A 17,090-nucleotide genomic window follows, 5' to 3' on the forward strand; every position below is an offset into this window, starting at 1 on the left:
GTTTTTAGTTCTGAAGATTTGGTTCCAGCCACGAGCATGGAAGGTATTTAGAATAACATTTTAAGAGCCGAATTCGAAAAGCAATACATACGCTTGAAGAAAATGCACATTTTAGAATATTTCATTGCAGATTTCAACCAACAACATATTATAATTTCCTTTAACTTACACGATACAATAATAAGCTGCCCATGGCTGTGAAATATTGACAGCATTAACGACATAATAATGACGAAAATCTTCGGTAATATTAACTCTTCATATAAGCTGCATTCCGTAAATCTGGTTCCGAAATGCATGTTGTGCGGGTAACACGAATTATTTGGAGTTTGAGGGTTCCAAAAGGTCCGCGTGTTCTTTGTTCACATTGTAAGAGAATATGTTTGAAGCGCAAACTGAACGTCTTCCTCGTCATATTGAACTGCAATGGCGATGCGTGTGTGATGCAAAAAGTCCTTATTCAGCACAAACTGTTGAGGAAGATTTCATTTCTCTGTTTTATCTAACCAATGATATTCGACTTACTTAAAAACCAATGTTTCGCGAGAGTGTCAACGCTTTAACCCATGTAAGCTTTGAAGCCTAGATTTGAATGGCTTTATACTAAACATTAGAACATGATTTATGGAGAAGTATCATGGACTAGTCCATGCACAGTATGACTGTATTTAAACCATCAACAGCTCGAGTTTGTTGCCGCAAATGTGTGAGAAAAAGTGTGTTAGCCGATGTTGCATTTTGCAACCTGCAAAATACAGATGGTTGATTATACTGATGGAGGGCCCAGGGCTCCAGCGGGTTTGGCAATTATGCGAAATATGTTTTTCTCAAAGGAAACGCAAACTGACATCAGTTTGTATGCGTGTTTTGATGACTTCTTCCTTCAGCCAACAATCGGTAAGTGGTCAAAATCTCCATGAAATTGCTACACAGTATGCGCAGATTGGAGCGTTCAAAAGATACACACCCCAATCAAACGAAAGCCGCCGTATTTCACACTCCGGTGACGCATAGCGTGCCGCGTTGAAACCCAAGTTACCACGGCAACAGCCGCTTTCGTTTGTTTGCACGTCGCGGGCGGAAACATTTGAATACAACGAAAGCACTTACAGGAGAGTGGGCCAAAATGCGCAGAGCAAATGTGTTCACTCCTGCCGAGACAGTGTACGCTTTCTCCAAATAACTTTCCTCGTAACCTTTTGCTCCTCGATGCATTAGATTTCGTGTTACCGTTTTTCCATGTTTCCTCGCATTCAATGTTTGATTTGGGGAGGAAGAAAAACTTTCCACTTGTAATGTAAAGTCATCCTCCGGCATCACCGACAGCTTATAGACACAGCTGTTAATGGCACGGGTCCTCCCTGGTACGCCGGCAATTTTCCATTTCGTCACTTTCCTCGTATAACTCCGCATTGCGCGGATCCAGAATTAGATACACTATCGCTCGCTACTGCGCAAGCATTTCGGCGTAATACATCTTTTATTGGGTCAGACAACATTATCGGTTTCATCTCCTTGAGAGCATCTTTCAGTGACTCTAATCCTCCCATATAACGTGTTCATACAATCGAGACGAAATAACGTGTCTTAATAACATAGAGATCAGTTTTGCAACAGTCTGCAATATTCTAGGGAGTCACATTGCAACCTCTATGTGTCGGTTATTTGGTATATTCATGGACAGTCTATGGTAGTCGGACAATCAAAGAAGAAACATCGAGTTGCATTGCAGTCCAGTTTTTAATAAATAGATATGTCAACGTTGATGTCTAATATTCAAGTTAAGTATCGGAAGAAATTGATACAGTTTTAAGAGAATAAAATCGATATTGTCAGGAAGTTGGGAAATTCCTTGTACTGAGAAGAGCACATATGCTTGATATTTGCGCAATGTTTTTCAACATTCCTTCATTAAAGCAAATTTAGGAACAGTTTATTTCTGCAACGCTCTTAATGACAGAATTACAAAGGAAAAGCACCAATTCGTTCCACAAGAACACATGAGTGCGCAAATATGATATTTTCCATTTTGTTGCTCGCCTCAAACCGAATTTTTATGATTTGGGATAATGTGTTCAAATAACAACTAACGAGATACACCGGTGAGAGTGAATCTATCACGCTCCTGTTATATTTGAACCAGAACGTCAGCTGCAGGGGACCGATGACGTAACCCGCGGCAATCTGTGTTTGCTGAGCGACACTCATACATGAATTCCTTTCTTACATTATGAAATTTGAATATGACATTATCACATATAATTGCTTGCGACACGGTATTATCTCTCATATTGTCACGAAGCAATCATTTCAAAGCCTGAATATACTCCGCAATTAACATTTCGTAACATCTACGTTTTAAGGGACCAATTAACGAGCTAAAAATACGCCAAATCACTTTATGAATCAATTCTGTTACCTCTGTATGATATTATGTCCATCACATATTATTGCTGCTTAGTTTACTGCGAAAGCTGGGGAATGTACGCAGGTTGCCTGCTAGCCTACTGATCAGAATGACTTGGCGTGCGAAAAAAACTAAACTGGACAGCTACGCCACCAAAAATGACCTGCATCGCTGAAGAGTTAATATATGTCTACTGATACAATTGTGGGCAAGAAACCAGTACGCTGGCGACGTCAAAGTGCGTGTGTACAATGTAAGTATTACAACGCAATGGCCCTTGATCTACTGTGACTTACATATCTTAATTCGGTACCTTGGTGGGCATGTTTAATTATTGTTTTCAAAAGACACATTCAGTATCCACCATTCTCATTTCTGCATTCGATATCCCTAAACATGCATATAATATTAACCCTTTCTTTTTCTGTTTATTGAGAGCAAATGAATACATGCTGTATAAAAATCAAATCAGCCAGACCCATCAATCCCCCTGTTTACACTTGTCAATTTTCATTTATGCAAAACCCACTTCGATCAATCACTCGCTGCCTTCCCCTCATATGCAAATGAGCCTTTACAGGTAGGCTCAGTACGTGATCTTTTGTACTACAAGATGCACGTCGCCAGGTGAGCAAATCCGCGGGAAACCCTTTAGCCACGAACCACACAAAAGCGACGTAATCAAGACTGCGAGAGCACTTTCCCCGATAAGGAAAAGATTACTGCCTTTCTCCTCGAGAGTAGACGTAAATGGCAGTCTCCGAGGGACAAACAGTGCGCCCCCCTTATATCCAGCGGTAGTCTAAAACCAAACCAGCAATCGGCAACTTTTGATGTTGTGGACAGCCACGCAAAATATGGGTTGTTCCATGTAGACTACCAGAGGATGAGAAAATCATTATCTTGTGCAGCTGTTTCATGGAATCCGACAGCTATATCTGCTGAAGTGGGCATATCTTTCGAAACCACTTTGATGAGTGATCAAACAGCGAATTTGCCTCCGGGAGACCTGCATGTATAGATTCACTAGCCGATCACCAAAGTACATATAATAAATCAAAAGAAAATTATCTAAGGAAGTTTATCAGTGAAGCGATTACAAAAGACTTATTAATAATAAACATTTTGTTATCGAATGCAATATTTGATATGGCACAAAATGACGAAACGATACTTCCTTTGCGGCACGCCGCAAAAGGGTGCATCATATAAGCTGTCGTCGACAAAGAAAGCAGACTAAAAAAAACTTGAATTGTTTCATTTCTGATACAATGTATGGAATTTATTGATTGAAACATGCATAACACTGAATTCGCATATTCGTATGCAACGGTAAAATCAGTCCGAGGAATGAAGTCACGATCATTCTCAAATTCCTATTCATACACACGTATACACAAGGGGTACGGTGTACGAAGAGAGGAATGCTGCAGACACCGTATGTTGTGTTACATTGGTTTAGAAACACGGTCATCTGCCATGAACGGCAAAAAGGCATTTCGACCACTGCACGTCTTTACTGAGTATAAATATTTCCATAAAGCGAGCAAATTTTACGTCTGTCTAATTTTTCAAAAAAGTCAAATCAGTGTGCCTAAAATACCTTTTTACAAAAACGGAGTTTTATTCCTCTATTGTCAGTTTATGACATTTTGCAATTAAGGTATACCGTTTCTTGTAAGAGCTTTAAACTATATAAATCGCGAATTAATATTTTTTTTTCTGAAAAGATTTGTTCAGCTGCACAGCTGCCGTGCCAACGACGGCGAACGTTACTTTGTCAAAGTGTTGAAAAAGGCATATTTCTGCATTCAGGCCAAGCGCCACTCATTTAACGTCACGCCGCAACGTGGAAAGCATGACAATATGTCGTCCAGATGTAAAATTTGTCAGAAAAAAAATCAACGGGGATTTGTAATGGATACATGAGTGAACTTTGCTTCGATTTCAACTACTATAGGTAAAGTGAAGCTGTTAAAAAGTACGAACACAAAATGTTACAATTGCACAACGCTTTGGAGAGCTACAGCATATTGCAAATATCGCATTTAACATATAGTTGACACAGATTCTAAATTACATTGCTTGAAAACAAAACTTGGTCACGTCGACAAAATGCCCATATTATGTTGGTCATCCGAAACGTGACCTCGGGCACTGACCTTTGACCCAAACATAAATAAACTTTGATCCGTTGAAAGAAGGATCATTCGTTCTAACAACGGGTGATGTTGGCAATGAACACAGCTCTGCAGAGCGAGGTGCGCAGCCGCGGCATTTACCGATGCCATTTGTGTATGAACCTTGCGGTATTCTTTAGCAATCTCTGATGAGACTTGTTGACGAAGTTTATTCAGACACCGAGATGCCTAAGATGGCACGAAACGCGCCAAAGTTTTTCAGGGTCTCCTGATATCCTAATCCGACTCTGTCGGTCGCCCTGGAGACGAACTATAGTCCGCCAGCAGCGCGCTAAATAATGAGTATCGTTATTCGGAGGTAGTCTCGAATCTTGCCTCCCTTTCAAAAACGCGGTTTTCATAGTATGAAACACAGTGAGAATTTGATCACCGATAACGTTCAAGCGATAAAGAATGACACAAAATTACATAACATTTGTATCCCAGTATATTATTTAGTCAGGAAAGACATACGTCCAACAACCCGAAATAACACATGTGAAGAACACTGAAAAAAATTAAGTCTCGACGTTTGCATGAATAAATCTTATACAATCATTCTAAAACAAACACAGTTTTTTTTGTCGAAGACCGACGTATCTGTTTCAATATCGAGTGATTATAAAATAACAAAAGTATGATAGACTAGTGGAATGTTGTCTGTTTCGATAACAAAAACAGTCCGGTTGCGCGATATGGGTTTATTTGTAAACGTCCATATGTCCGTTTGTGTCAAACCAATTCAATTCACGGTCATACAATCACAAGTGTGAAATACAAGTCTTAGAAGAGACAAGTTAGCATTGAGAAAACACCAGATAAAGGAATAATACTGACGGAATTGAATGATAATCTCATCCCTACTCAGATATGTCACGCATCTCTGCAGTTTCACTGAGGTTTCTAATCAGTACTTGTACAACAGTCGGTTTCAGCAATTTCTTTGCGAGTGACTCTTTAGACGAGCGATGCGTGGTCTCCTGAAAACGTTCGTCGTGCATGTGTACACGGTCGATTGATTCCCATTAGCGATAACAAAGCGAATAACTCAATTTTTTTCCCAACCATGCAAAGCGGCAGTTTCATTTCCATCCAGACTTGGTGTTATGATTACTCTATTTCATCGGGCCCCCTGACTTGAGAACGCAATGAAAGCGGCACTCTTGATAAAGAGGTAACAAAATTATCTGTTCATACCGCGCAAAAATCCTCGTTCATTCGTTAGTGAACCGACAGGAAAGATTTCAATGTTCCAAAGTTGACACTGCTGTGCAGCGTGGAATGGCATACATCTAAGTGAAATCGTTTTTGTTAGCCAATACAAGATCCACAGCTCTACAATATGTATATACTCAAAAACAGAGCTTTGCCTATAGCCGGGCTTAATGATTGAAACGATTGCCAGCAAAGTTTACTACCATAACGTATTGCTGTATAGGTGAATGGGTGTAAAGAAAAGCCCCGAAGTAGAATTCAGCGCTGTGTACATAACGAATGCCAACACATCCCTACTTAGTACTCTAAGTCAGCCACGAATGAGCCGCACCAAACGAGAGTGGAACAGCGTGAATTTCTCCAACAACGATCACCAATTAATCAGCGAAATGGCCACCTTTACTCGCTCTTTGCGCGGCGAGGCAAATGCTCTCTCGTTCTATTGCTATACTTTAAGTATTCCACCGTGACATTTAAACAATATCGTAATGTACTCCGACTATAAAAAGTTCAGGCTAAATTTGTGCAGGGCGATATATAAGTTCTCCTTGAGGGCATGGGCAGCTGAAGCTATTCCCATAGTGGGAGTAAAACTGCATTAAAGCAGTTTTTTTTGAAAAACACATGGTTCAATCTTGAATTCGAAACGATTCTTATCTCCCAACAGTAGAGCAGTTTTTTTACATGGAATTGTCCATTTCGTCAACGTCATTGTGACAGCCAATGAGAACCATCTGGTTAGATGACATGGTGGTGGTCATTGTGGGCATTTCGCAGACATCTTCATAACAGGCACTTGAGCGACGGTAGTAGCTCCCCATACTGAGGGTGTACTCGGGCTCCCTCTTCCTGCAGGAGCACATCTTCGCTAGCTTCTGTCGGAAGTTCTCCCCCGCACACGTGTATATGATGGGATTCAGGCAGCTGTTGGCGTAGCTTAGGCACATGGAGCAGTAGTAGGCTATGATGAACTCTAGAGTGCGCCAAGAACTTGGTGGGTTGAACGCCATAGTGAACTGCACCACCCAGAACGGCAACCAGCACACAGTGAAAAGCGCCACGGCCAGCATGACTATAAGACCGGCGCGGCCGAGCGACGAGCGCCTGTTTGTCCTGTGGCTCGAGCGCGATCCTTTACGGAGGTACAGTAGAATCCGAAAATAGCAAAGGGAGATGATGAGAAGCGGTAGACCGAAATTAATGACAAATGCATAGATGATGAACGTAATGTGAAGCTGATGAGAGTAATAAATGTCGCATTTGATTTTATCCGAGTCAGGAGTTGGGTCCGGTCTAGCGTCGGCGTACAGCCATAGCGGCAACGTAGCGAGAACCGAAAGAATCCATATGAATATGCATGTGATTCTGGCAGAATTCACCGTACGGTAGGTCATAGATTCTATGGCGTTCACTATGGCCAGATATCGATCAATACACATCGCAGTCAGAGTGAAGATACCGGCAAACATGTTGATGCCGTCGATACCCATGACAAGCTTGCACATGGCCTTCCCGAAAATCCAAGTCTTACCAGTGTACTGGTAGGCCAGGAACGGGATCCCCAGCATGAAGAGCAGATCGGCCGAGGCCAGGTTCATGATGTACACGTTCGGCACCGTCTTCATGTCCGAGTAGCGCACCAGCACGCAGACAACGATGCCATTGCCTAGGAGACCACTGATGCAGATGATGCAGATGATAACCGGGATGAACACCGTCCTCCACCAGATAACGGATGACAGCGGGTCGACACCAAGACCCTCCGAGTCATTACTGAACTCCTTAACACTAAAATTCATCATGTCTTTGCCGCTGCAAAACAGAACGCGTGTGCCTAGTATACAATACGAGGACTTCCTAACCGATGGAAATTGCCCGTCCGTCAACGCTGGTCGAAACGAATCCAAACCGTCAGTGTATCTAACAACATAGCGTCAAATTTGAAATTCAGTCGGACTTAGGTCGCCCGTAATACTTCCTAAGCATATCACTTACAAGAGAAAAGCAAGACGCGTAGAAAAGACTTCACGGCATTTGAAATCTATGCACACCGCTGCTTCTGATGTTTCCCTCTACAATCCCCTGACGATAAGATAGCGCGGAGCAAGCGGTCTCATTACTACGCTCTACGCGAGCAGCACAAGACATGAAGCGCCGACCGCCACCTGTTCTTTTATGGCTGGATAATTTAATCTCCGGGGGTGCTCAGCCCATCAGTATTCGATCTGAATAGGAAAAAAACCATAAATGACTGTTGAAAGCTAAGCGAGCGATAGAGATCACAAATGTCGACACACACTAGTGGACGCGTTTGCCGTCGCGTTTTCAAAGACTGATTAACACTGATTGAATGCAAATTACTAGTAGACCATTAGATTTTTCACACATATGGAAACACTCGCATTTCCTATATAATATATTTGCTCTATCATCGCGCAAATTACATGTATGACGGTCGGGAAATTGGCTCCACGTGTTACATTTCGAAATTTCGAACTGCAATGTCAATCTGATGTAATTTTGGCTCCACATTTGACATTTCAAACCGCGGTGAGCCATTATTCAGCCTGTAATGCTTGCATTTCTTGCCATTTTGCACACTATACTTTTTTCCCTACTAGTTGGTCAGATATTAGTTTTACGCACATGGGAAGGTACTTTAAAATGATTCAAACGTTGCTTTCTCGGGCGTAATGTCGGTCACTGGAGCGATGAACGTGGCGTAAAAATCGCTTCTGCCATCCAAGGTTTGAAAATAATCATAACCAAAGTTGACGATAATTACACGGTACTGTTTGTTCAGGTATTTCTGTTTTGTGTGTCCAATTTTATGCCTTGTATACGGAAGCACGGGGCGCTGTAACCAGGATATTTGTTTTCGCTATCTAGATCAGAGCACGACCGCGGTGTTTTGCCCTTGAGCGTAGCACTCTCCTTCGCTTTCCTTCTCCGCTTTTTGTCTTGTCTTGCACACACACTGTAATTATGATGTGCCCTCTTCCTTGACACAGGGGCACTGTTGCCTCATCTAGTTGGATGATTGATAGAAATAATGACATGTTTTCCTTTATAATATCCTTTCCTAACCTGATTTAAACACGACAGAACGCACGCTTGGTATATGAGAACAAACTCTTGAACTTAAGGGTTACAAATAGGAAGGAATATTTCTATAATTAATTGTCCAAAAGGATGGTCATGGAACAACCCAGGGAAGGTAAATAGATAAAAAACAAACAACACGATTGGAACTAATTTGGGATAATTGGATCTTCATATTTTTCAAATTTCTCAAAAGTGTTTTGTGCCATATAGCTGAATGTTGCGATTTTACCGTGACAAATTTCTCATAAAAACCACGCGTGTAACTTAAAAAGAAAAGCAGATGAGCTTACATTTCAAGGTTAAAACGACCTTCGTTCACCATCCAATTATCCCGAATTAGTTCCAATCGTGTTAAACTAGAACACGAAACAATATACAACAGTTAAAAAGCTAATAAAAAGTGGAATACAAGCTGGAGGTTGAGTGTCTTGACGGCCGGTGATAGGAGACTTGCTAATTCGCATCTTCTAACATTTGAGATGGCGATATCTAACGCCCGGACGCCGGTAAGATTTCAAAATAGGTGTGTAAGGGATGATTTGCATCGGCATTGAGTTCATTGCCCGTGGTTTGTGCTTTATTGCATCGCCAAGGAGGACGGAAGATTGGTTGGTGTTTTCTGATAACTGCCATGGCGATGCAGCAGGTTTACGATAGATTTGTTACGAGTCGTGGCAGACAGAAACGAGAATTCACAGATATTAGAATCAGCCAAGAGACGTTCATCAATGTTACGATATAGCTTCAGTATCAGATCTGAACCGACTTAAAATACTATAATCTTCCGAACATGCGCAACCTTTGATTAAATTTGTCTTGATCAGCTAATGTATGATGATAAAATGAGAGTTTGTTATCAAATAAAAGAGAGATATCAGAAGAACACAACCTGTTCAATGGGAACTCCACCGATACAAACCGGATTATTTGGTTGATAATTATGTAAATAAACATTCAACTCCTTCGCTTTCGTCAAATTGACTCCTAAAAATTGGAACGACTACAGTCAGAAAAAAGTTTTACCACATTTATGAAATCAAGTTTCGACTCTATAGTCAGCTTTATCGTCAGAACAATATACTACATACATAGATACATACATACATACATACATACATACATACATACATACATACATACATACATACATACATACATACATACATACATACATACATACATACATACACTGATGACATAGATAAATTGATAGATTGATGAATATATAATAGACCAACTGATCGATTGACTGACTGAAAAATAACACGGTGTGTATAAAGAGAGACTACGCATACAAAAGTAATCAAACAGATATCTCGACATGTAAACAAAAACAGGGGTGCAGCAGTAACTGTCCCAGCATACTGTAATTATCGCCAGCGAATTTCCGGGGAGCACTCACCCCGATTTGGATGCAGATGCACCCTGAACAGTTCGAACTGCAAAGCACAAACTGAATTTCCATAACAACAGTTCATTTTAGCCCGAATACGAGCGTGAAACTCCACTTTCTCTACAAAACGATTGATCAAATCGTTTCTTGAGGCAAAAAGCGGGGCAAAAAAGTTTCCATTTAATCAAAATGTTCTGCATGAGGCGAAAAGGGTGTCAAAACAACTGTACGTGTGTATCCACTTCCTATCGCAGTTTTCCCCAGTAAAGGAGAAAAGAGAAACACACTCTCTGTGTAAGCGATACATCCATGACCTTTGAAAAGTAAACTTACTTCAATAGGAAGCACGTGTACGCTTGAAAAGTGATGATGTCACAATTGCCTGTCCTCAGCAATAATGGCCACACGCCTCCGATCAAATAAGTGCGTTCTGTATACCAACAATTACATAAATTATGGTTAACCAACATGGCGTCGTATTGGCACTTAATACACACGTCAACGCGCGGGTAATATATTAACTGATTTTATGGCTCAGGTTTGGTTTAAATAAACCTTCTCAACAAGATTTAAAGGGTCGCGTGCTATATATATTGGGTGAACAAGAGAGTGGTAACGCTACTAGGAGAAATTCAGATTACTGCAGGGGTTTGTGTTATGATTTCACGATACAAATCATAACATAAAATTATATATAAAGATATATTCTGAATTTCGCACTGAGAATAGCCCCAGATATGAAAACGTGATGAAATAAGGGTATTTGCAATCAATTATTAATTTTACAATATCCTATTCTCCCAATTTAGTTCCGATCGTGTTTCAAGTATTTCACAGATTTTTTTTGGAAAAGTTGACTGTCACTTGACGTGAAAAATTGCAAATTTGGATCAAAAAGCATATTTTGCCAATCGACTGACAAAACACGGATGAACATCCCGTCCAATATCGCAATTAAAGACACTTACTGTGAAAAGAACGAAGTTACTTGGACTTCAGACTTCAACGCTTGCTTCGGAAATTTTAAATGCATATTACATAAAGTATCTTAACTCTTTGAGCGCAAAAATTATTTTTGTCACGTTTATGAAACATACCCAGTCAATTTCTTTTACAGATTTTTGACATAATTTTGATACAAAATGTTAACCAATGAAATATGATAGCCATTTTGTCAAAAATTCTCAAAAGAATTACAGAAAAATGAAAAAAAATAATTTTGATACAAAATGTTAACCAATGAAATATGATATCCATTTCGTCAAAAATTCTCAAAAGAATTACAGAAAAATGAAAAAAAAATGGTACAATGTTGCACTAAAATTTTGGCGGAAAAAATTACAGCACTCAAGGGGACACACTTAGTCTATCTATAGAGCATCGTCTTTTATATCGTGACACATCTCTCATTTATAGTCACAGAAATTTCATTTTCACACTAACTTAAAATAAAGGGATAAGAAATAAGTGACTTTAGGAATTTTAAATTCAGTACCTGTAATACATAATTTATTAATCTCATTTCATTGATTAGATTTCATTCATTTGGCGTCTGAATAGATGCATATTTAACAACACAGACCTTTGATCAGCTTCAACATGAAATACTTGCGTAAGCCTTATAGCGATATTTACAAGTCCAAGAAAGTGGACTCAAATTTATTACAACCATTTGGCAAAAGCTGAAGACTTTGCGGGTGTCAGCATCACTAAAACCAACAAGAGTGCGCTTAAATTGCGCAGAGTCCATTTCAGCAAAATTAAATTATTAAAGGTACTTGAAGCCAGATGTGAGTTTAGCCAATATTTCTCACTATGAGTATCCGCAACACTACTATGGTGACTCAGTTTTAGTTGTAATATTCCGCACCTGTTTGTCACTTAGCGGAGGAAGCGCGCAATAATTTTCGACTTTTAAAGCTGACGAGCCAATCTTATTCAGATTCTTACTGGCTATCAAAATGAATATTTAAATGAGTTGTATACATTTTATAAGTTATGCAGTATTCTATGACAAATTGATACTTTGTAGCAAGTGGTTTCCATTTAAGTACAGAATTAATCATTTGAAGGAATATAACCCTCAAAGTGTTTAAATTTTCTATTCCGCTGTCAGCAACGAGTAAATGTTTTAAAAAGACAGCCTATTTCTTCAACGTCCATTATAGTCCGCTGTCGTCCGTAGGCGAGGGTATTTGTCGACTATGTTATATTTCCCGCGCTTTCCAAAATGATGTCTTTATCACTCTTCGATATTTCTTAAATACGTCTTCAGAACCGTTTGATTGAGTGCAATCTCCATGTAGGGGCAATGATGCATCGATGTGAAATGATAGATATTGTCGTTTTCTGCGCTTGCTTTCAAAAGGTAAAAACTAATCTTCGTTCTCTTCAACTTCATATTTAAATAAATTACACTTGATCGTAAAATAACACGTATTGGACTCTCAGCGCGCGTTCATCAACACGAGTTCACGGCTGATTTAAAGGAACAAATTCTGTATTTATTTGTCCTTGACTGAAACAAACTACCAAGGAGAACGACTGTGTCTCTTGAAACAGGGTAAGAAATCTTCTTCACTTGGTGAAACATAAGTGTTGAAGGGAATCATTGTAGATTGTAAAGTCATCGCCATGAAGCTGTAATGAAACTATAACAAGACAATTATATTTAGTGGTAGGAGGCTGTCTTATATATTCATGCTGAAGGCGATAACTTCAATTTCAGCATTTTACCTCGATCTTACTTAAGTTAAATTGAGATCTCCAGAGGCGGTTTACTTTTCATCGTATTCTGACGACACCGATACCCTTCGGCTGTCACTGACAACACTCATTGATACCGGTGTGTGATGAAGTTAACAATTAATTGAACTTTTGTCGTCGAGCCAAGAATGCTTCCACGAAACTGTACACCGTCTTATGCATGTACTTCCCGTTTCGTCGCTAAAATCAAGTTACGTTTATTTTAGAAAACTACAAGCGAAAAATTAATTAATATTGTCGTAAAATTACATTTGGAAAGATCGCAGTGAAACTCTTTTCTTCTCGTGTTCGATTTTTTATTTCAGTGATAAAATGTCTGTGTGTCTCAGTTCCGGTGTCGTCGTCAGTCGACAAGTAAGAACATTTGTTAAATTCCTTACTTACAGTCAATATTTATCGTTTCTGTCAAAATCGTTATGGTCATCTCAACGTTTCTTCAAGGGGGTCGTTGCTCGTATTTTGAATATCTGTCACTTTTTCATCGCTGGATTAAATTTACGAATCGGTAGAGCTACGACAGGAGATGAATTCCCTCGGAGGGAGTCGATAACTCTCTGGCTGCCGTTATTTACATTAGGTGGCTGTATCGTGGTAATATCACACTGGTCATTTTCTACACTTGATTGGTGATTTGTTTTTCTTCTGCCTGACATGTGATGATTTGTGGGCGGTCGAATGTCTCGGCAAGCCCTGTCTATGGACACCACACTACAATATTCCATCTACGTGATTTATAGTATACAGCCAAAATACCATACCTCACAGTCTCAATTATGCTGACATTGACTCTGACCTTTTCTGAGTACTGTCATCAATTTTTTTTTGCCTAAGATCTACTTATATACTGATATATTTCGAATATTAAAATGTTAACTTATCAACACATTGTCCGCACGTGTAAGGTGTATTGTCGGCATTGACGGTTGAATTCTGGTCCGGACCAGCATCCCAATGGCAATTAATAGTGTATCTTATACATAAAGGTTCTATCGAAATTTCAAATATTTTGAATTCCCCATGCTTTAATATAGAGAGTACACAAAACATCAATAAGTTTGGTTGGTACATTAAATATAATGGGGAAAATTTTAGCGCAGATAACTTGGGCTATAATATTTGTCATGTCTTCAAGCAGACTCACGGTAGTGCTGTAGCCTGCGATGAATTGACATACCACGATTCTCAAATAAACAAAACCTAACTTATATACGGAACTGGCGTTAAAAGAGTGTGAGTGTGCTTCTTAAAATAATAACATTACCATAATGGAAAATGCAGATCGGAAAATTACTCTTCTTGATCATACATTTCATGTACTCAGACGACTCTGGAAGATTTCCACCCTTTGTAAGTATTTCAAGCCTTACCGGACTGTCAGTTTACCTTTTGAATATGCTGAGGGGCTTAGCGGAAGCAATATCGCCGCGTTGAGAGCAGATACAGGTTTCCTAAATGGAGTGGTTTGACGCCGCTGTAGCGCTGATTATCACTCTCCGTCTCAACGGCTCTTTAAGTTGAAGATAATTGATGGCTCTGTTAATATCAACCGTGATTGTTGTAATCCTACGATAAACATTTGCCAGATACGCTAGTATTTTAAATCGGATGTTTGCCCTCGCGTTTACATTCGGCGCTGTAAATCACCACTCTCCTCGTTTAAAACTTAGCCTGGATTTTAATTAAAGAGTGCCACTAGAGAGAATGGCACATTAAATATACGTAACAAAAAGTGAAAGTCTGCTATCTCCGCTCTCACGTAGCTATACGCAGTAGTGACTTTGTTGCTGGTGAATAAAAGAACATGTATGCCGCACATGTATGAATGTATGCCTCATTATGACCGTTAAAACACAAATTTCTAAGACAGAGGGATACATGTGGCTCACGATAAACCTCCGTTAGTGTAAGATAGGTTGCGGTCTCAAGGTATACTGCGATTTCTACTCACAAAAAATGTGAGGCCATGGTATGTTAAATTGCCAAAGGGTTTTATTATTCGAAGAGAATCCTACGCCATCGAAAAGAAGTCCCCATGTGGACTGTGCAAGACAGACAAGCAAAACGTTAGTCGGTGTAAAAAAGAGAACAAAAATAACCTTTAAATTGAGCTGGTTTTTCATTAAAAATCTAGAAACGTACCGTGTCAAGCATAAACTAGCCCGATTGCGTCATATCCGGCCACACATAACACTTCCAAAAATTCAACACCAGCTGACGAAGAGATTAATCTCACTTGCGTGACGTCATCTCGGCCAGCCCGATTTGTTTTCACCAATTTTGACTGGAGCTTTGCCGGATATATCTATAGCAAGCAGTTCACACTTATACTTATTAATTCACTTTCACAAACTTGTCACTCAAAATACACCGAGGAAGCCTAAACCATTACAAGCGCCTACTAGCCCTATGAGGACTGCAATTATTTGGTCGCCCCACATAGTTTCCAGGTGATTCAAAAGTACTCTTGACATCTGCACTTCTTTAACATAAGGTATTTGACGGTATGCAGGGAGTGTGCCCTCAAATGCCACCGACGCAGCGGGACACCAATTCAGTTGCTTGAAATTTATTCTCTCTCGGCTCGCCAGAAATGATTTCCTTTTGAAGATTCCATTTAAAGTGGCTACTAGTACGGCGGGGATAATATTTTTTTGACGAAAGGTAAACATTTCAGATTTTCGTCATTAAATTTCAAAATTCAGATTATAAAAAGTCAATATTAAAATTGTTCACATCACTAATACCAATATTTTCTTCGATGTTGGTGAAAATTAGGTTGCCTTGATAACTGGCAAATGTAAGGTAGACGCAGCCAAATGTCAGTATTCAACATTTTTCAAATGGTTTGCTCCTAGTAGTTTGCCAGGCAGGATGTCTGAGGAAATACAATTACTGTGAGTGGATTCTCCACCATGGAGCGGAAGCAGGACTTTTAAAAATTCCCCGTCAATTCGCACACAAGATGTAATGTAATGGATAGCGTAATTATTTCAATCGGTCAGCTATTAGTCTTGTTCCTGTCGATGGTATCGATGACATCAGGACTTATGCATGGAGTAATATGACTTCACACGTGGCCGTACGTTTTCAATTACTTTTCCATTTGCGTCGTGGTTTACACACCTTCAGTCGTTGCTGTGTGGACATTTCATTTGTACTAGTGTGGTGTTTCCATTCTTTGCTTTTCCTCCGTATGACACTCGTCCATTAAGATATTTTCCGTTGTTTTTGATGCTACAATACTTCAAAATGTCATGAATGTCGCTCTTTTTCCTTTTCTTGGTCATTAGGTTAGTGTCTTTTTTTCCTTCAGAACGTAATGTAACTGCAGCTTAAACAAAAGTCATATTTTCAACCTTAAAGAAACGCTATACGATCTACACAGTTAAATCGCTGGGTAGGGTCTATGACATCGAGAACATCCGGTTAACTGACAACGCATGGTATACACTTAAAAATATGACCGGTAAATTGTAACGAATAATACTTTCCAGCCTGCGTGCCTGCCTGCTTCTCTGCCTGTCTGTCTGAGTGTCTGTCTGTGTGTCTGTCTGTGTGTCTGTCTGTCTGTAGCGTATAGGCATTCAGGATCATCAAATTATTCGAGATATTTACGAGTTGGCACAAAATGGTTCAGCGCATACGTCGTCTCACCAAGAAATCGGAGGATCCGTTTGCCAGTTTCACGTTTCCCCGATTCATTAAATGCGTATTTTTGCTGTCTCCAGTGACATTTGCGTTCCCAAATCAATTATTGCGATCGTAATTGCACCTCGGAATTGGCTATGGCCGCGATAATGACATTGTGCGGCAGTACAAAAGGGCGCGCTTTTTGCTCAACGATTTTGAATACTGCCCCACCTGAACTTCCTCTTCAAAGTCTGTTTTTAGAAATTCCCAGAAGGCAATATAAATGGAATGTCAGCGTTCGACTCACGTTATAGTTGATCATCTATCAATTTAGTGCTGTAACAGCATTTTGCACTTTACTCTGAAAAACTTTATCAAACTTTTACCTGAATAT

General features: G+C 39.7%; 1 protein-coding gene across 1 annotated transcript; it reads right to left on the reverse strand.

Moving 5' to 3' along the window:
* Window positions 1-3,754: 3,754 nt before the first annotated feature.
* On the reverse strand, window positions 3,755-7,944 carry LOC139142267 (somatostatin receptor type 5-like). The gene has a single exon (XM_070712148.1). It carries the CDS (start codon window positions 7,602-7,604, stop codon window positions 6,483-6,485), a length of 1,122 nt encoding a protein of 373 aa, XP_070568249.1. The 5' UTR covers window positions 7,605-7,944; the 3' UTR covers window positions 3,755-6,482.
* Window positions 7,945-17,090: the final 9,146 nt, after the last annotated feature.

This window comes from Ptychodera flava, chromosome 10 (assembly GCF_041260155.1).
Source record: "Ptychodera flava strain L36383 chromosome 10, AS_Pfla_20210202, whole genome shotgun sequence".
Lineage (NCBI taxonomy): Eukaryota > Metazoa > Hemichordata > Enteropneusta > Ptychoderidae > Ptychodera > Ptychodera flava.